Raw genomic sequence first — 21,514 nt, 5'->3', positions numbered from 1 at the left:
CTGCTCCTTGTGCTCCAAGTCCTAGCTCTATCTGGTTCACTCTCTTTATCTGGCTGCCTCTTCTGGACCAGCACCTGAGAATGTCCATGGCATCTTTCATGCACATGACATCTCCCTCTGCTAAACTTGATGATGGGATTCCAACCTGTTCTTGGATGACTGTCATCATTCCAATCTTTTCCTGAAGTCCCTCTGTCATCCATCCATCCCTGGCAACCCTTTTCTTTGAAAGCCTGGCCCGTTCTCCAAAACCACTCTGTCTCAGAATAAGATCTATGCATCTGTTCCATCTAGTCCACAATCCATTCCTGCCCTGACTTTGAACACTGTCTTGGTCTTCATTCCTGAGAAATGAGTCTTGCACTCTCACATCACCCCTTGGAGGATAAACCTCCCTTGGGACCGTTGCCCGAGAACTATTAGAAGTCATCTCTAGTCTTTATCAGACACTAGGGCCTCTGTTGTGGGTGTGCCCGCCCTTGGTAGGTGTTTTCTCATTTTTCCTCACTCCCCGTATTTTTTTTCCATTTTTCCCAGTTTTCCATGGCTTGGGAGGCTGCCCTGTGATGGCAGCATGTCCCAGTAGCTGGCCGACTACATGGGTTCATCACCATGAGCTGGCCGACTGTTCATTCAGGTCCACGACCTTTCATTGATGCTGGCCGACTGATGCAGTTTTGTTGGTCGTGGAGAATACAGTCCTAGTCGGTTGCCCCTTCTATTGGCCGACTGCTCTCTTGGGGCCATATAAAATGGCCCCATAGCCCCCTTGCCATTGTATCTTGTCTTACACTTCGAGATCTTGTGTATATAGAGCAGAGTTACACGCCTATCTCTCTCCTTCTCTTGTGCTATCTATTTTCTGCACTCTACTTGCTCTTGTGGTCTCTCAGATTTGGTTATCATCTCCGTTGCGTATTTTGACATGGTATCAGAGCCCTAGGCTCTTGAAAGATCTTGGGAGTTTTCTGAGCAAGAGGGGGATTGTTGCGTTGCTGATGGGTGGATTGTTAGGGATAGGGACTGTCCGGAAGAGAAGAAGCAAGAGGAAGGCAGGCTGAGTTGTTGGATAGCCACTTCCAGGTTTAAAGTTTTTTTTTCCCACCCTTTTTTAGTTACATCCCCGCGATGGCAGATTTGTTAGAGATGGCTGAGAGAAGCATGTGAAGATCCCAACACTCCCCATGTTCCCAGTGGACCGTCAGTTGGACGAGAACAACTACGGCATCTGGAAGGTTATGATGGAGTCTGTACTGGAGTCATATGACCTTGCTGATTTCATCGTTATCGGGGTTCCACGGCCGGAAGCAGAGGAAGGGGAGTTACAGTCAACCAGGAAGGACCGCGAGGCACAGGCACAGATGTGGGATTGTGTCAACGCCAGGGTCCGTTCATTTATCTTCCTCAACTGCACACCGCAAGTAATCAATCACGTAAAGCATATGACGCTAGCTAGAGGCATAGGGCAGCACTTGGCTTATCTTTGTAACAGGGTATCGCCCATGAAGAGGATTTCCTTGGAAGTACAGATGCAGGTTATGAACCTTGCAAAGTTGTCGACGATGCGGGAGCACATTAACAAGCTGCAGGCCCTTCAGCAGGAAGTCCTCTAGGCTGGGAAGGAGATATCATCAGAAGATATGGCCATTACTTTGTTGTCCCACTTGCCTGCACAGTATTCCGCTTTTTACTCCTCTTTGATTACTAGTGGCAGGCTTATCACCATTACATGGGAGGAGCTTGTGCCCATGGTCTTGGACCAGGAGGAACGATTCACAAACCCTCCTCACAGTGGAGGTTCGGAGGCCTTAACTGGCCAATGGCCGAAAGGCCGGAATAACAACAAGGGCAAAGGGAAGGCTTCACCGGAGAAGTCTTCTGAGAAGAAGCCTGACACAGATTGAGAGAAATTGAAGGCCGAGAGGTGTGCGAAGGAGCTTCTCCAAGGATGTAGCTATGGCCTCCAGCTCGGGGGTGAGTCCGGAGGACTCTATGACTGGGAGGTGAGCCTTAAGCCTCGCTCCTATTTGGTTTCTAGTCAGATTGTTCAAGGGCTAGGTCTAGGGTGACCTTACATTATTGGTATCAGAGCCTAGTTCTAACGCAAATAGAAACTGTTCACACGGTGGTTGAGGGCATGGCTAGAAAGCGATGAGTCTTCTAGGGAAGGGGAGAAGGTAAACGGATTGTTATCTCATGTGCATGACTTGCAGGGGGGACCCGGCTGATGGCGGCCATGTGAGGCTATGCCAAGGTCGTGTGTGAGTGGCTACAAGTGCTCTGAGGGACTGTTGGGAGCGTGGTCGCAAGGAGCATCTGAGTCGGCCAAGGTAGCTAGGCTTGGATAGGCGCACCAGTTTGGGCAGGCTTTTTGCCCACAGCCTGGTGGCGCATCACAGCCTGGGCAGCCTGTTATGGCTAGCATGACCAAACGCTGAAAGCTGTGCGTTGGCTATTGGCTGTAGCCTGGATAGAAGATGGCGCTGGCTGCTTGCTGGAAAAAGGGCTGGCGTTGGGTGTAGACTGGGTAGGAGGTATAAGCCCAATGGAGCGTGCAGTGATGACAGATGCAACCATGTGTATGAGAGATAAAGATAGAGAGAAGGGGGAAAGAGAGATGGGAATAGGGGGGTTTCACACAGTACACCACGTTGAGCGAGGAACAGGCCCCGCCCCCTCTTCAGGAATTTATTTCAGGAACAATCCACGGGCTTTTCCAAGCCAGGACCAATACAACAAATGAATACAATATCAAACAAAAATGTCGATGTCAAGATCGGGCTGAGATCGATGTCGAGGCACAAGATAACTGATGCCGAGCTCACCACTTGGATGACCCACAAGAGGTTTGCACCGGGCTAGTACCAATATCCAATGTCCCAAGTCTAAACCAAAAGATCTCCAAGTTTGTAAACAGAACTCACAGTAGATATATGTATCCGATGGAGTTCTCAATGCTTTGATATAAGGTAAGATATCAAACTTTGGTGTAGGGACAATCCTCAACAAATCTGTCCAAAAACTGTGTGAAGATGCCTGAGGAAGGACACGGGTTCCTTTTAGAAGAGAGCGGATGCACAAGGTGGTGAGGATGCTGTTGGTTCAAAGGCAGTCCGGCGTTTAAGCTTGGTTGGCGACTTCTGATGGCTGGTGCTGACACCGGTGGTTTCAGGGAGCTGCAAACAGTATACAAAAGGGCTGTATACTGGGCAGAGGCAGCACAAGCTGCACACAGGATGATGGTGATGCTCAAATAGTGGCGGCAGGGTGGTGCACAGCTTACAGGCAGAGGCGGCGCTATGCTCTTCAGGGGGGGGGTGCTTGCTGCAGCAAAGGCGGGGGCTGGTTACACAAGACAGCGCTGCTGCAATGCAGGTGGCGGCGCAACAAAGCAAAGGCGGCTGGAGACAGAAACAGCGCTGCTGGGGTGGCGCAGCCAGATGAACAGAGTGCTGCAAGGGCGGCGCAGCCAGGCAAAACAGAGGTGGAGCAACTGTGAGGGTGGATGCTGGAGAGGCGGTGCTGGAGACGGAGCAGTGGCGCTGCTGGGGTGGCTGCCGCCGGCTGAGATGGAGGAGATGGGTGACGTGTGGAGAGAGAGAGAAGTGGATGATGAATCTTCACGAGTTCTCTTTCAAGAATCTCCATGAGTACTTGTCTGTGAACCTCCAAGAGGATGCATGCTTCTTTATGTACTTGAAGGGGTGCCTGCTTTTGCCATGCTTTGCTTTTGCTTTTACCACTTGGCTTTTGTTTTATTTTCTTGCTTTTGGTTTGCCTCCTTGCTTTTGTTTTAATAATAGTCTAAGTTTTTGATTTATGCTTTTACAATCTTCAAGGCCTTGCTTTTTGGCCCTGGAGCAGCTTTTTGATCTGCTTCCATGTCCTCTTTCCAATGGTGCCCTCAGCTTTTTGGTCAACAAAGTTTCACTTTTACTTTTTCCTGCTTTTTGACCAAGATGGGTGCTTTTTTCAATTCCAACTTTAGGAACCCTGTTTCCATGTGTCCATCATCTTGTCCATGTGTCCGGGCATGAGTTCTATCATGTGAAAAGAGCATGGAGGACCAAATAGTTACATTCCCTCCCTCTTACATCATAGTTGTCCTCAACTATTGTAACTTGGTTGAACACAATGCTAATCAATACACTTAAATACACTAAGATTTGATGGACACTTGCTCAAATACAAGAAGTAAATTGCTAAATTGACAAGAGACACAAAATGAGCCGGAACGGCCGACCCCTCCCTCAAATAAAGTATATTGATCTTGGGAGAATCAAGTACATAGTGTCATGGGCATTTCTGACCAGATTTCCATACCAATGCATATGAATAAAGTATTGCAAGCAAGTTGTCGATGTAGACTTGCAATCCACACTACCCTCTCAAGTGCCCATGTTCCCTGCTATCTGCTCTCTATTGTTCCACCAACACATGGTAGCAACAATCTGCAAGAGAGTACGTAGGACAAGGGAACACTACACAGGGTATGTGGTCTTGTAATCCGGTTCCTCCCTCCTGCTACTTGCTCCCATATTTAAGCATAAAAGCTTACCAATAGCAAGTAGAGTCGATGATAAGCGGAAGTCTTCGCGATGGAAGTCCTTGGAGTGTTGAGATCTTCGATTTGTCGCATTTCTTCGTGAGAAAAGTCTTCAAGAGGATGAAGGAAACCTTGGGAAAGCTTCCCCCATGGTTCAACTTGAGAAAGGAGGGCTGAAATGAGGGTTTTCAAAGACCAGAAATTACAGCAATAAAGAGAGCTGTTTTGCTGAATTTCAATCATTGGGAGTGTGCAGGAGAGTGATTAGCATCCGGAAAAACTCTTGGAAGCTTGAAAAACACCTTAGCAAGCTTGGAAATGGAGTTGGGAAGGAGAAAGTGCAGAAAATGCAGCCCAACAGTCCTCATGAAGGAGACGCCCATCTCTAGAGAGAGGAGGAGGAGTGGGGTGGTGAGTTGTCCGGTGTAGGTGGCAGGCAGGTGCTTTGTGGAGCAAGCTAGAGTGGACACATGGCTGGTTACTCCCTTTGTACAAAGGGGATAAGGTCTGGGCGGTGGACATCGGGTTTTGTCCACCTCAAGACATCAGTGTGTGTGAACACCGGGCTAGTCATAATTTATAAGTGAGTTTTGGTCGCCCAAAACTTAATGAAGTGTGTACTTGTCCACAATTTTCCAAATTGCATCATTACCCTGTTGGGTGCATGGCAAGTCCATAATGAAATCCATTGTAATACTTTCCCATGGCTGCGTGGGAATAGGCAATGGTTGAAGCAAACCTGGTGCCTTTTGCCTATCAAATTTCACCTTTTGACAGGTGATACATGCACGTATATGTGCCTCTATGTCCTTCCGCATACCTGGCCAAAAGAAATACCGCTCAATCATGTGCGTAGTAGACATTATGCCTCTATGACTAGCATATGGAGGAGCATGGCACTCATCCAAAACCTTTTGCCTCTAGTCAGATACCACACATAGGCAATTATCTTTCATGAGATAACCCTCTTTGATCACATATGAGGCATGTGCATGACCAACCATCAAATCAGCCCAAATAGTGGCAAAATCAGCATGCGTATGATACAAATCACCCATGGCAGACAAGTCCCCATGAGAACCGAGATAGCTGCTACATACGGCTTTCGTGACAATGCATCTGCCACTACATTCTTCTTTCTTGGGCTGTGCAAGATCTGAAAATGAAACATAGAGAGGAAATTGGCCATCCTCATATGCTTCTCTGACAATTCAGTTTGGGTAAGAAAATACCTCAAACTCTGGTGATCTGTCTTCACAGTGTAATCAGCCCCAAGAAGGTAATGTTTCCATATAGTAAGTGCATGAATTACAGCCAAGAGCTCTTTCTCATAAATGCCAAGAGATAGCTCTGCATCATGCAATCTACGGCTCTCATAAGCCACGACATGTCCCTCTTGATTTAGGACAGCTCCTATGCAATTTTCAGATACATCACATTCATAGTTACCACGGAACGGGAACGTTCCGGGAACGTCGGATGCTGGAACAGGAGCGGGAACGGGAACGGGAGCGGATCGGGAACGTCGCGGAACGCCACGTCATATGACATGTCGGCATTTAGGACTAAAATGACAAAACATTTAAAATATCCAAGATTAAACTTTAAAGTCTTAAACATTAAAAATTTGAAGAGTCCAGACTCCAAATAGAAACTGAAAAGAAAGTACATCGCATGTGGAATCTGGATATATAGAAACTGAAAAAGAAAGTACATCGCATGACAAGTACAAAACTAGCCTCAAGGGCCAAGGTAACTGGTGAGTCAAAGACTAGTCATTAGCAAGTGGGATCTCATCCTCCTGTCCAGGCTGTCCCTCAGTCTGCTCATCCTCATGCTGCTCCACATCATCCTCTCCCTCTGGCTGATCCTCACCATCATTGTCATCAAGATCAAGGCAAAATCCAATAAATGGCTCTGGAGTACACTCAGCCCTGAACTTGTTAAGCAAACGCAAGTTTGCATTAACAAATACAAGGTCATTTGCCTTCTGGACACCAAGCCTGTTCCTCTTCTTGCTTGCAATGTTTCCAAAACTGCTCCATAAGCGCTCACATGGCGAGGAGCTAGCACCCTGGCTAAGCACTCGAATGGCCAATCTTTGCAGCAATGGTGTATCTGCCCCATAATCCTCCCACCACCGTGCACTGGATATCTTGAACCTATCATTCTGCAAAGCGAAGAGGCCTCTCTTTTGTCGATAGAAGGAAAGGTCTTCACGAACCCTCCTCCTATCATCTGCACTGGGTACAAGCTTCCTCAAGATATCCTCCCAACCCTGCACAACCTCTGCATCTGTCTCTTGTCCTTTGCCTTGAAATTCTGGATCCACCACAAATGCCTTTAAAAGTTTAATCATTAAATCTTTAATATATATATATAATTAAAGTTTTTAAAAGTATATTTTTTTTAACAATAGGATTCTCTCAATCATCCTGTCCATCCCCTCATACACCTTGCCAATGCAAGGCTCATCTCCATCAAGAAGCCTCAACATAAGAATGATTGGCGGCACAACCTGCAACAATACCTCAACAGTGTCCCAAAAAGTGTCATCAAGCACAATGGACCTGCATCGAATACCTGCCACTGAGGTACGCTCTCGCCATGCATCCCACTCCTCACAAACTACAAGCTGCCTCAAATGATTCTTCACTTCAAAAAGACGCTTTAGCATAAGGAAATTATATGCAAAGCGTGTATCTGAATACTTTAAGAGATCCTTTGGGGATCTCTGTCGATATACAGCCAAAATGTAGTGGTGGCGAGTGATAAATGAAACAATGTGATTGCCCATTTCAATAGAAGGCTCCACCCACTGCATCTTACCAATATCTTTGAGGAGATTGTTGAGCCCATGTGACATGCAAGGAGTGAAGCAAATATGTGGGTACCTATCCTCAATGATCCTCCCTGCTGCCCTGTTTGAGTTCTCTCCATCAGAAACAAACTGGATGACATTATTGGGACCCACGTACTCAATGGCTTCACTCCAAATATTTGCCAATCTCTCTGCAGTTTTGCCCGCCTCTGAATTGTCAATAGCTTTAATAAAAAAGCTACATCCTCTGGAGTAGGTTAGGATACCCTGAATGGAGCGGCTCCTGGTGTCACTCCAACCATCACCCATGATAGTGACGCCACATCTACGCCATACATCGTGAATGGGTCCCAAGGCATCCTCTATGGCCGTCCTCTCTGTGGCTAGAAGTGTAGTGCGCAATGCCTCGGATGAAGGTGGAGCATAGCCAGGTCCGAAAGAAGCAATCTCCTTCACCATATCTGCAAAGTATGGGTTGCGGGCCTTTACCAAAGGAACATCTGCAGCATAAAAAAACCGTGCCACTGATGCATCTACCTGTGCCCTCCTCCCAGGGTGCCATGATGCCACAAGACTAGCCTGCACTGGACCTCGTGAAGCCTGGGTCTGGGAAGCATTTGTTCCATGTGCGGATGGCTGTGGAGCAGCCCCAAATAATGGAGTAGATGCACTCGCTGAAGATGCCACGCCTGCAGGTGTAGCTGATGATGATGTACCTCGAGGATCAAGAACAGAGGGCCGACTCCCTGCTGCATCAAGTCTATCTGCAAGTGCCTGCAATCGTATGATATCTGCTCCTGACACTGTAGGGCAAACAGAAATGCCTTTGCCTCTAACCCCCAACAAATGGGCTCACACACGATCCGTGCCTCCAGTCTTAATGGATCCACAAAAGTGGCACTTCCACTTGCGTGACCCTCCTCCTCTTGCACTATCATATCTGGACACAAGATCCACCTCATTCCACCAAGGGGATCTGTTTTCTGCATCTATGCCACGAGGAGCTGCCATTGAATTGATAAATGGCTGAAAATTAAAAAAACATGCAAAATGCCCTTGCATGAGACATAAGTAAAGTGTCCACAAAGTGGAAAAAAACGCAGCAAACTAGAATCTCCAAAATCCAATGTTCATTGCGTAAATTTTAAATCTTACCTGCTGAGTGCTCAAGACTCGAGTCACGACTCACGAGTGCCACCCGAGCAAAAGAAGGGGCCAAGAGGAGGTAGGGAGAGTGACAAGTGTGCACTGTGCAGTCTGGGGCAGCCAACTTGCCAAGGCTCGGTAGGGAGAGTGTGGGGCAGCCTGCAGGCCCGGGCAGCCAAGAGGAAGGTAGAATGGAGAGTGTGCCCACTCAGCACTGCCTGTAGGCTGTGGGGCAGCCAAGGTTGAAGGGGGCAGCGTGGAGTAAAGAAAGCAGCCAACGTTGCAGGCGCAGCCAACGAAGCAGGCGCAGCCAACGAAGCAGGCGCAGCCAACGAAGCAAGCGAAAAAAACGAAAAACTGCCGTACGCTGGGAAAAAAAGGCCGCCGGCGACTAGCGATAAGGCACTTTTTCCGGAACGCCCGGAACGTGCGTTCCGCCCTAGCGTTCCGGCGTTCCGACTCGCGTTCCGCCACGCTCCCCGGCAACTGGCCCGTTCCGGCTCCCGTTTCCACGTTCCGGGCACGCCATGCGATTCGGAGCGGCGTTCCGGCGTTCCACGAAGGCGGAACGCCGTTCCGCGGTAACTATGATCACATTCCACACTAAAAGGCTTTTGCAAATCCGGAATGATCAACACTGGACCATGAGTAGTTGCATCTTTCAATTTGAGGAATGCATCCCTCTCTACATTAGTCCGTTTGAATGTGGCCTTATTCTTTGTTAAATCATGCAAAGGAGAAGCAATCCATGCAAAGTGCCGAATGAACATGCGGTAGTAAGAGCATAATCTAAGGAAACTACGGATCTCATGCACCGAACTCAATTCGGGCCAATTCCGAATTGCATCAATCTTTGCAGGATCCATCCGCACTCCATCTTTGGACACGATATGCCCAAGATAATGTGTCTCTGACAAGAACTCACTCTTCTTCGCATTTATGTCCGAGGTAACTCCTCTCAGGCGAGGTACGTCCAGAGAGCAGCTCATGGAGGGTCCACAAGATCCACTATGTCGGTGTCCTCCACCTCCTGGGTCGGGAAGAAATTGGTGATGGTTGGCTGCCGAGGGAGGGGGCGGGGTGGCTGGGGCCTGTGTCTCAAGAAGGTGTCCCTGTGTCTGCAGAGCTCAAGCAGGAAGAGGCCCAGGCAACGCTGGTCCTGGAAGTCAATGATCCTGGAGAGTGGACCGAATCCCTCACGAAATAGACCGTGAAACCTCCCGCGGATCTCATAGTATACTGGGCAACGGCATATGTAATGCTCCTCCGTCTCAACCTCTGTGTGGCATAGTCGGCAGTTCCTCTCCTCTCTGGGTGTCCTTACGAGCTTCCCGGCTCTGAAGATGCGCTCAGCTCTACCTCTCTCCACTCTGAGACGGTGGGAAGAAACCCATATCTAGCCAATCGCAATCCGCATGGCATGGGACACGTGAACACTCAAGTAGCCCGGCTGCTGGATGAATCCATCCTCAGTGAGTGTGTGTGAGAGAGAGAGAGAATTTCCCTTGGCCTTGGCAGCTCCCTCTTTGAACAAGTCCTTGCTCTTTGTGATGATGAAAGGCACATGGCTCTTGTCTAAGGAAGAGCTGCAGAGAAGGACACGGTATCTGTTTGACTTCCAGGCTGTTCAATAAACCCATTCACTTATGCTCTTGCATCTTAAACCCATTCACTACCTTAACCTGCTACCATGTATGCATATGGCATCCCTACATCTTCAGTTAGACTCTATTTATGCATGGTACTAAAGACTTTTAGCAACCTTTTCTGTTTAGCCAGCTTGTTAAGCATTATTACAAAAATCTTTTTGTATGCTGGGTCCAAATCAGCTGTTCAACTGTTCTTTGGGAATTTGTTCAGCACCATGTTTAGGTTGCCAGTCTTTGCATTAACTGTTCTGTCTCTTTGGTAAAGGCCTATGTGTGTCTTCTGCATTATCCAACAAGTATTTATTCTTGTCAGTGCAGATGGCTAGAAGAAAGCAGAGTCTACCAGCAAGAGCCAAGGGCACCATTTCACAAAAAGCCGATTCAGCATTTGACTCCAAGAATGACACTAAAGAAGTGTGCACTGCCTTTACAGATGATACAACTGGTGAAACCTGTAAATCGGGGTTTATGCCCAATTCTTCAGATGCGGCATGTGGTGTAGTAGTGTATTCACCAGATACTGCTTCGGGTTCTGTTGTTGACATAGCAGAGGTAAGCTTGGAGGCTGTTGTATATCAAGCTTCGATGTCACTTACTGAACTGAGGGGACATGCTAATGGAGAGCCTTTGAAAGTGAGGCTTCATTTGTCAAGTTTAGGAAGGGATTATATTGTGGGTCTAAGTGCACTCTCTGTTGAGGATGTCAGAGTAGAGGTACTCGAGCAGTGTGACAATCCACTTGAGTCCCCTAATTTAGATGCGAAAGAACCTGACTCAAGAGTAATTGTTTCTGGCTACTTAGATGGTCCAGATGAGTCTATCTCGGGGTTTGCATACTTGTTCAAAGCAGGTTTTATAAGTATGAAGCCGTATCTTCGAGTAGATACTAAAGGGGATATGGACAGTATTGAGCTTTCTTGCAGACTGAGAATAGGTGTCACTCAGAAGGCTTTTGATGGTTGTAATGGATTGCTGGATGGTGCCAAGTCTTTATGGACCAGAAGCATGTTGAAGGTGATGAAGTGGCTGCGTCCGGATTTGCACACTGATGAAGCCATTTATGGGATTTCAGAACACAATCGTTTGTCTAGGAGCTGTTTACAACATTCTGAAAGCTCTGAGCAAGAATCAGAAGATAGAAGTCAGCAGGCATTTGATCCTTCGATACTGTATGAAGCCATGAGACCAGACCAGTGAGTTTCCTCTTTTGACTACCACTTAGGATTGCTGCTGTAGCTTTATTTTTATTCCCTGTTTAAACACAAGCACATTGTATGAATTTAGGCTTGATTAAACGGGAAGTAAGTGCTGCATAAAAGCTGGGTTTAAGATGTTTTATGGCATAGTTTAAGGCTTAGTTAATAAGGGGATTCTTAGGTGGTGTTAATGTAGGATTGATATATATTGCTTAGTTGATTAATAAGGGGATAATTAGGTGCACTAATTGCTTAGTTGATTAATAAGGGGATAATTAGGTGCTACTATATTGCTTAGTTGATTAATAAAGGGGTTATTAGGTGTTGATTTAGAGTTGATATATATTGTCTCCATACAGGAATGAGCCCTCTTTAAATTCGCTGCCGCCTCAGTTGCTTGCGAAACTTCGGCCGTACCAAAGTCGGGCTGCATATTGGATGGTAACACGTGAAAAGAAGTCAAAGTCTTTGGTGGACGATGGTGGTCAAGTTGCCTTTGAAAACATCAAATGGCCATTTTGCTCGGAAGTTGTGTCATTAGATAAAAAAACAGTGCTTTACTACAATCCTTTCAGGTGCATATGACGCTTACTTTTCTGTGTGATTTGTAAACACTTTCTGCATTTATAAGTATGTATCTATCTCTACTTGACAAGGTGTGTGTGTACAATGATTTTGACATGAAAGATTTGGAAATTTTAGTGAGCTATGCTCTCTCTCCATACACTTAAGGCTGGGCAAGGCAGTGCAAAGTACAGATTTAATGTTTACAGTTCTCCTCAATGTGAACCGTGAGGTGATGAGACTGTTACTAATGCCGTATGTCTATTTTCTGTTTCTTCTTGTGGTTTGTAAATTGAAGGTCTCGTGGTAAGATCCTCTATGTGCAAGAAGTTGACGTTATGTATTCCAAGTAGGTCATATTTACTTAGAGCACGCTAAAAGGTAAGGTCATAAGCATCTGTCCTTCAAGTGACCTCAGCCAGAATAGCATTAAGAGCAACTCCATTCCTTCATCTAAATTTGCAAATCAGATCAAAGGAGAGGAAAGGTCTCTTGGTAAGATCCTGTATGTGTGCAAGAAGTTGAGGTTATGTATTCCAAGTAGGTCCTATCTACTTAGAGCAAGTTAAAGGGTAAGGTCATTAGCATCTGTCCTTCAAGTCACCTCAGCAAGAATAGCATTAAGAGCAACTCCATTCCTTTATCTGGATTTGCAAATCAGATCAAGAAGGTGGACTATGGCTTCTTTTGTCTGAAGAATTGTAGGTGAAATAACTCTTCCATAAGTGACCTCAAAAGGGGCTTTGCCTGTGGAGCATGTGCCATGTTGTTGTAGGTGAGCCATCTTCCAATGGTCCAGCAAAGCAGATTGGTAAGCCACTTCATTTGATGATGTTAAATGGTCCGTAGTACTTGTTAGAGAGTTCGGGATAAGCACCCTCTTTTCTTGGTCTTCTTTGAAGCCAAGCTCCAATAACACCCAATCACCTTTATGAAAATCAATGTGTTGACGATTTCAGTCAGCAGCTTTCTTATGTTTATTTTGAGACCATTTGATAGCCATCTGTACCTATACATGAGTTGTCTCAAGATCCGGTACATATCATTACTCGGGTAGCATTAGAATGATTTTTAAAATACTACGACCATACACACCCACATGACATCAAATCATTGTTCCTGGCAAATAATCTCTTGTGCAAAGAGTTGCGGGTGAAATAAATCTTCCATAAATGAGGGTCTTGCCTGTAGGAGCACGTGCGTGTTGTTGTAGGTAAACTCAAGTAATGGTAGATATTTCTCCTTAGTTGATTTTTGATCTTCCACTCACAATTTCTGCAAATCCAAAATAGTGCAACTGGTTATCTCACTTTGCCCATCAGTTTGTGGGTGGAATGACAATATGAAATTGAGTTTGCTCCCCATGTTATCAAAAAGTGGTAGAGTCGATGTTACCCCACACAAGGATCGAGATATGCAGAGTATGCACCGTAGGACAGGTGGAAGATGAGGCGCACCACATGCGTAGCTGCCCGGCCTACTATGAGAAACGGGGGAGATTCCACTGCCTCTCCCACGAGGGGTTTGGTCCACTCACACAGGCGATGCAGTTTGATGATTACAAATGCCCGGGCATGTACTATGAGATACTGGGGAGATTCCACTGCCTCTTCTGCAAGGGGTTTGTTCCACTCGATAGGTGATGCAGTTTGATGATCAGAGATGCCTGGGCATGTACTAATTGGGCTTAGGCATCATAGGGATGCATTACTAAGCTACTTCCTAGAGGGCCATTACAGATTTCCCTTTTCTTTCAATTATTTTTCCATGGTTCAATATATCCATAGATCCTTTATGGTCTATGGATATATTGGACCGTGGAAAAAAGAACTGAAAAAATAAGGAGTATCATTGTGTCATTTATGGTCTCATAGACCCTTTGGGTCTTTTGTAGTTAATTTTACTTTCTTTCTCCAAAATATACTCATAGTCCGGGAATCCTTACCTCTAATTATAGATATAGGCACTCCATGATGTTTAAAAATATGTGCCATGAAGATCCACACCATATGCTCTACTTTGATAATCTTGCGAGAACCTTGCTCACTAAATTCATCAATGATAGTCCAAATAGCATGAGTTTCAAAAGGTGTTTTGGGAAAATCTATAATGAAATTCATAGCATTACTTTCCCAAGGCTGACTGGAAAGAGTCAATGGTCCAAGCAAACCTCGTGTCTTGTGTCAATCAAACTTGACCTTTTGACAAGGCGAATTTTGTCTAACATATTTCTCAATATGTATTGCATGAGGTTGTGCATGCCATTCCTTCATAATTTTGTGCTTGATGTTTTGCATGACACGACCTATTCTTCATCATAAGATAGCCTTCCCATACCGAATAAGAAGAACCCACTTTTCCAACTTGTATAGCTGCTCATATGAGGGCAAAAGTGGGGTCCAAATGATAAGAAGTCTACACATACGATAAGTCTCAATGGTAGACAACTCAAATTGCGGAAACATGAGGTGTCTCAGAGCAACATCCCTAACTGGGCCTTGGACCAGGGTTAATTGGGCGTTAGGATAACCCGGGGCTAAGGGGATATGCTAACATAGGGTTAGGGTTAGGGCTTAGCTTGACGTGGTGGTTGAAGGACCCACCCAAGGGCTAAGTGCTAGCAAGGATGAGGTCTAGATTGTGCCTAGAGTCAATAAAAAGCTAACTAGAGCCTAATTATGGCTAAGGGCTTAATAATAGAAGCAGTGGGCCAATAATAGCTTGGTTATTACTATCTAAGTGAGTTTGGGCTCACTTATGATTATTATGAGGTCTCCATGATAAAGTTGCACAATGCAGAAGCAAAACATAGGAGAGAGGGAGAGCAAAGGAATGAGAGACATCAGACAACGAACATCATATTATGTAGCAAGAGGCTTGGTTAAAGTCTTAATTAAAAGCCTTTGTTTGATATTATCTTTTGATTTCCTCTCTTTAGTAGCTAGGTTTGTTAATTTATTTATTTTTGATCTTTCAAATGCTTTGTTTTTGTCTTTGTCCTTCTTCACGATTATTTCTTTCTCAAATCTCTCAATTCGTAAGCTCAGATTTTTCTGACCTTATGAAGGTATATATACATATACATATACATATACATATACATATACATATACATGTATATGTATATGCATATGCATATGCATATGCATATACATGTACATGTACATGTACATGTACATGCACATATACATGTATATGTATATGTATATATATATATATACATATATATATACATATATATATATACATATACATATATATATATACATATACATATATATATATATACATATACATGTACATATATATATATATATACATATACATATATATGTATATACATATACATATATATGTATATATATATAGATATGTATATATATATATATATGTATGTATGTATGTATGTATGTATGTATGTATGTACATACATATATATCATAGTAACAAAAAAACCTGTTTTTAGCTTTCGAAACCTCGAAACATCAAAACGGTTTTTAAAAACCTCGAAACCTCTCCAGTACGGCATTTTAAGGGATTAGAGCTTAAAAAGCTGGGCTTAAGGGAGACAAAGGCTATGATGACCCCTATTTTTTGCCTTGCCACATCAGCCATGCCCCCCTAGTTTCACTTTTTAAAGGGAATATTCTCATATACTCTCTCTTACTTTTTGACTTTTCTCATACTCTCTCCTACGTTTTGAATTTTTTATCTTCACTCTCTAAAAATTGAATCTTTCTTGTCAGTTTGAAATCTCCTTTCTCATTAACTCCCACCATATCTCCCTTCCACATCAGCAAAACATTCTCGTATTTAGGTGGGTCCCAAAAAGTGAAATTTTGTTATTTTTTTAATATTTTGAGGTGGAAAAAACACCACCCAACCAATATGTATGATGAAAATAATTTTTTCCCTCAAAAAAGCTTGTAATTCAAGGGTCACGTCAGAAGCCTGTCAGGAGCTAGTACATCCATAACTAACTGTCAGGTCCCCACAACCCCTTGAACATAACTAATTGTTAGGAACTTTAGTTCTTTTTTTCCCGTCAATTTCTCTAAGATTTTTTTACTTTTGTTTTTCTTCCATATCCTCATCATCACCTTCCTTTCCTCTTCTTCTCCTGCCTCCCTCTTTTTCATCTTCTGCTACTACTTTCACCTCTAGTCCTTCTTCCTTCATTCTCTTCTTCTCTCCTCTTGATCTTCCTTTCTCTTCTTCTCTCCTCTTCTTCTCCCTTGCTCTTCTTCTCCTTTTCTCTTGTTCTCCTCTCTTCTTTCCCCATTTTCTTCATACACCATCCTTCAACGTCTTAAATCTTTCCCAATTTTTACCTTCTCTACTTCAATTGCTTAAGAGTCCTTGATTAAACCATTTGTGGCATCTAATCATGCAAAAGTGCCATAATGCCTCACTAAAATAAGGATGGTTCCCCAAGATGTGTGAGAAAACACCATCTTTTCATCATTACACTATGCTTTTGGATGGCTACTATAAGTTCTTTAGGTATTTATACTTTATGAAATTTTTGATTTTTCTCAAAAACCTCGTGGTTTCTTAGCTGAGGGACAAAACCTTTTGAAACGAAACCGCAAAAACCTCGAAACGTTAAAAACCTCAAAGCGTTTCTTGTGATTATAATCATATATATATGTACATATATACATGTATATATGTGCAATATATATATATATGTATGTACATATATGTATGTATGTACATACATACATATATGTATGTATATATACATATATGTGTGTATATATATGTGTATATATATATATATATATATGCCTATATATATGTGTATATATATGTGTGTGTATATATATGTGTATATATATATATATATATATGTCTATATATATGTGTGTATATATGTGTGTATATATATATATATATGTATATATATATGTGTATGTGTATATATGTATATATACACATATATACACATACACATATATATAGACATATATATATATATGTCTATATATATGTGTATGTGTATATATGTGTACACACACACACACACACACACACACACACACATATATATATATATATACATATATATATATATATATATACATATATATGTGTATACATATATATACATACACATATATATGTATATATAGATATATATATATATATATGTACATATACATATATATATATATATATATATATATGTATATATATGTATGTATATACATATATATGTATATACATATACATATATATGTATATATACATATATATGTATATATATATATATATATGTGTGTGTGTGTGTGTGTGTGTGTGTGTGTGTATATCTGTAAAGTGTGTGTGTGTGTGTCTGTGTGTGTGAGAGAGAGAGAGACAGTACGCGCCGCCTGCCGTCTTCTGTTCCTGCTGCCGGGAGCCAGCAACCTCTACGCGACTGTGTATGCGCCGCCTGCCGTCTCCTATTCCTGCTGCCGTTGCACTTCCGCCTTCTCCTTCTGTCGTTTCTGTCCAATATGTAATCAGCGTACTGATTGTCCCTTGTATTTTTCTGTCACTGCTGTCTGCCTGCTCAACTGCTCGTTTCATCCTCCTGTTGCGTGTTTTCCTTACGTTCCTCCTTCGCTTCCCCTCTTTCTTTAGTTTGCAAGCTGCAGCGCCTGCGTGCGTGTATAGCTGCGTCTGTGTGTGTGTCAGCCTGTTCCTTTTCACAGCCTTTCCCTTTCCGTGATTCTATCAATGGCTTCAGCTTTAGATGTTTGTACATATGCCCGAAAAGAAAGATCTGCAGATGCTAAGCGCCGCCTATCAGAGCCGGCTTTACAAGATGATACATTTACGTTGGAAGCTCAGTATGTGTTTGATACCCTTAAGGATGACTTTCAACAGTCACGACAAGAATGGGGCAAATCGATTCCAGAGGTCACCTACAAATTGAAGTTGCCGTCCCTGGTAAACCCTCTCAGAAAGTTGTCTCAAACTGCGGTTATAATATTCTTTCCAGGAAGAATCCCTGCGGCCAGCGATGTCGCGCAGTGGATTAAGTCCATCCTTGGAGGATGCTTTGTAGAGGGAGTGTATTTTGCTTCCAGAGGCTTTTATGAGGTGCATTTATCAGATGCTTCATGCAAGCAGAGGCTTCTTGAGTTCTCTCCCCTGTTTTATGGGAGGCAAATGGTACATGCTATGCCCTGGTCCCCAAACAAGGACTATCAAAGTCTTATACGGCATCACTGCCCTGTATGGGTTGAGGTTGCAAACTTCCTGGACTATATGCGTGAAGAGTTGCCTGGCCTGGCTGCTTCCTTGGGACAAGTCATTTGTCCACCACGCCCCATGGGAAACCGTAACAGGTTCTGCATTCTCTGGGACACTGACATACCTACCCCCCCTTCTATTGCGGTAGAAGTTGAGGGAGTGCAATTGGGCAAAAAGTATTTTGAATTGAAGTGGGGTGTGTTTGCAGGTGCTTGTTTTGCCTGTCACAGGTTTGGGCATCTAGCCTCTGAATGCCCAATGGTCCTGCATCAGCCCCCCCCAAATGCCTTGCCACCCCAGACATGGGAAAAGAATGATAATTTGCAAGTCAAGACAGCAAATACAAATGGAGCAAAGAATGCAAAATCAGTCAATCAGGTGCCCGCACTTGCAGGAAAAGGAAAAGATAAAGGGAAAGAGAAGATGAAGGAAACTGTGGGGATTGAACAGGACAGTTTTAAACAACCCAAGAAGGTGGTTGTATTGAAGCAACGCCCCCTTCAATCTCGTCAATGGGATGCTTCTTCTCCCTCACCAGGACAAACTTCTACTTCAGCCTCTGCTCCTATCCTTCAAAATTGGGTGGGCGTACTGAAGAAGGGCATCCCCATATGTGATTCAGAAGAAGAGGAAAATGCTATGTCTTTCATGGGCAATGAAGGCATGCAGCCCATGCAGGCAGAGACATAGCCTCTCTGATGTCTGGTTCTTATCCTCACACTCTGCTGTACATACCTTTTCATGCTTCAAACACTTAAGTGCTTTACATACAATGTACAGAGCCTCTGCAATGTCTCAAAGTGGAGGCTATTATGGATATATGTACATAAAATGCAGCCAGATATTGTTTGTTTGCAAGAGCATAATCAACACTCCATGGCTGGACAACATGGTTTTTTGCACGGCTATGATATATATTATGCTGGTACTACTACCTATTCAGATGTATGCATACTGGTTAGACATGAGTTGCAGCCTCAGTTGGCCTTCAATGACAATAGTGGCAGATGGATAGTAATACAATGCAATGTTAATGGTGATATTTTTGAGTTTGCATCAGTCTATGCCTCCCAGATCTCTGCCATGAGGGCTTCTTTGTGGGATTCTTTATGCAGATATCCATGGAGATCCAATGCATTCATCTGTGGGGATTTTAATAATTCCCCTCTGCCTAGAGATAATACCACTTCACGATCTCATATGCTATCATTGGAAAGGCACAAATGGGATGACATGCTTCTTTCTGTGCAGGCTGAAGATTTATGGGTACTCCTCCAAGGGTCAGTCCCTGGATATACTTTTCATCATAATGCACTTACTACGTATTGGGCAAGGCTTGATAGATGGTATTTGTTTTATCCACAACAATTTGCAGATTTTAGCCCTCATCTCCTTATAGATTTCTCATTGGGCTTGTCAGATCATGCTCCATTGTGGATGAATTTGCAGCTTGGCATGCCTCATGATGATTTGCCATTTCTCTCCAGTAGATTGTTGCATGTTAATCGGGCTTATTTCCAACATCACAACTTTCAGCAAATGATCAGATTTGCCATTCATCCTTTGCCAGTTCATACCCAGGAGGACATGAATTATGCTTGGGATAGCTTCGTCTCTCGTATTCAGAATGTCATCAGGGAGTATGGCAAATGGCATATGACAAAATGGAGGAATGAGGTTAAATGGGCAAAAAGGACAGCACAACATTTGACTGAATTTTCTCAGTCGAGGCCACTCTCTGATTCAGAAAAGGATTCCCTTTCACATGCACAATTTAAACTTACTGTTAATGATCAGAGGAAATTGCACAAATGGCAGATTAGGGCAAGAATGAAGCCTCTCATGGATAAGGGCTGCTCTTCAAAATCCTTTTTCCAGGGCTTGCATGCTACTCGAAATAAAAATTCATGTCTAAGGGTTAGGAAACTGGATGGCTCTTGGACTCACTCTTTCTCTGATCTCCAAGACGAATGCCACAATTATTTCCAGAAATTGTTTTCTGCTCCTGGTTCCCCATCAAATCAAGTGACTGATGCCAGGACTGAATTTCTTCAATATGTTTTTGGAATAGTTGAAATGGATGATGCTCTTACCTTGGAGATGCCTTTTTACTGACACAGAACTTGATAATGCGTTGTTCCACCTCAGCAAATACAAGTCCCCTGGCTGGGATGGCCTTACAGTGGAATTTTATATTTCTTTTTGGGATGATTTGAAAGAGGTCCTTTTGCGAATGATCAATGTGGCCTGGCAAGAAAATCAGTTGCCGCACTCTTGGAAGCATGGTATAGTCAAGCTTGTCCCCAAAAAACATCTGTGTGATCATATATCAGATTGGAGGCCTATTACTTTGATGCCTGTACTTTACAAACTTATTGCCAAAATGATTGTACATAGGCTTCACAGGATACTGCATGCAGGACTTCATCCTCATCAGTATGGTTTTGTGCCACGAAGACAAATCCATGACAATATATCCAATACCTTGACTGCAATTGAATATGCTAAGTACTCGCATCAAGATGTGCTTATATTGCAGGTGGATATTGCTAAGGCATTTGACAATGTTCAATGGGATTTCATCTCTCAGATCATGACAAAGTTGGGCTTTGGTCCCAAGATGGCAAATGCTGTTTACTGGCTTTATTCTGGCTCTACTGCTCAGTGCATTCTTGGGCGCCATCTGTCTCGGTCGTGGATATTGGGTCGATCAGTTAGACAAGGCTGCCCTCTCAGTGCTCTCTTCTATGCCATTGCGACCCATCCTCTTTTGATGTATCTTGATTATCTTACAAACACAGGACAGATGACTGGTCTCAAAATCCCAGGGGCTACATCTTTTTTGGCACAAGCATATGCTGATGATTCCTTCTTCATGCCACAGAATTCTCCTCAGGAACTTCGCATGCTTATGGCCACTCTTTCTTTATATGGGTTGGCAGCGGGATTGCATGTCAATTTTGACAAATCTAAATTACTCCCCCTGAAACAATGTGACTGGCATTCTATTCTTTGGCCGGGTCAGGTGGTGCATTCCAGAGATATTGTCAGGCATTTGGGATATCCCATAGGATGGCATATCACCAGAAAGCAGCAGTTAAAATGGATTTTCCAGAAACTTCAACATAAACTGGAATACTGGAAGATTTCTACTTGGCCTCTTCATGTCAGGCTCAGAATAGTACAATCCATTGTGATGTCCTATGTCCAGTTCTATTTGCCCTTGCTGCATTGGTCCTCCAGGGATATTTCAGCTTTTATGTCTCAAGCTATGGAGATATTATGGAAGACAAAAACTGCTGTCAAAGCATTGAGACTGATGAAGATGGAAATGGTGTGCTCCCCAAGG

The 21,514-nt window shown here is 43.6% G+C and overlaps 2 protein-coding genes across 5 annotated transcripts in view; one reads left to right on the top strand and one right to left on the bottom strand.

Annotated features, from left to right (window-relative positions):
• The window catches only part of LOC147605124 (RING-finger, DEAD-like helicase, PHD and SNF2 domain-containing protein), a 72,499-nt gene that overhangs the window by 2,416 nt on the left and 48,569 nt on the right, over positions 1-21,514 (top strand). For 2 of the 4 annotated variants that reach the window (XM_086794427.1, XM_086794426.1), the window contains 2 exons: positions 10,481-11,355; positions 11,718-11,933. In XM_086794427.1, the coding sequence (XP_086650553.1) occupies positions 10,481-11,355; positions 11,718-11,933 (1,091 nt within the window). Of the gene's footprint in view, positions 1-10,475; positions 11,356-11,717; positions 11,934-21,514 lie in introns of all 4 variants that reach the window. The other 2 variants (XM_086794429.1, XM_086794428.1) reach the window with 1 other exon arrangement.
• LOC147605125 (uncharacterized) lies at positions 6,318-8,305 on the bottom strand. The gene is made up of 3 exons (XM_086794288.1): positions 8,228-8,305; positions 7,007-8,141; positions 6,318-6,868 (listed from the first exon to the last, which is right to left on the bottom strand). The coding sequence occupies exons 1-3, from the start codon at positions 8,303-8,305 to the stop codon at positions 6,318-6,320; spliced, it is 1,764 nt and encodes a 587-aa protein (XP_086650414.1).

This window comes from Cibotium barometz, chromosome 60 (assembly GCF_041138505.1).
Source record: "Cibotium barometz isolate CiBa-2024 chromosome 60, ASM4113850v1, whole genome shotgun sequence".
NCBI classification, from domain to species: Eukaryota; Viridiplantae; Streptophyta; class Polypodiopsida; order Cyatheales; family Cibotiaceae; genus Cibotium; species Cibotium barometz.
This window is presented reverse-complemented; position numbering and strand designations above follow the sequence as displayed.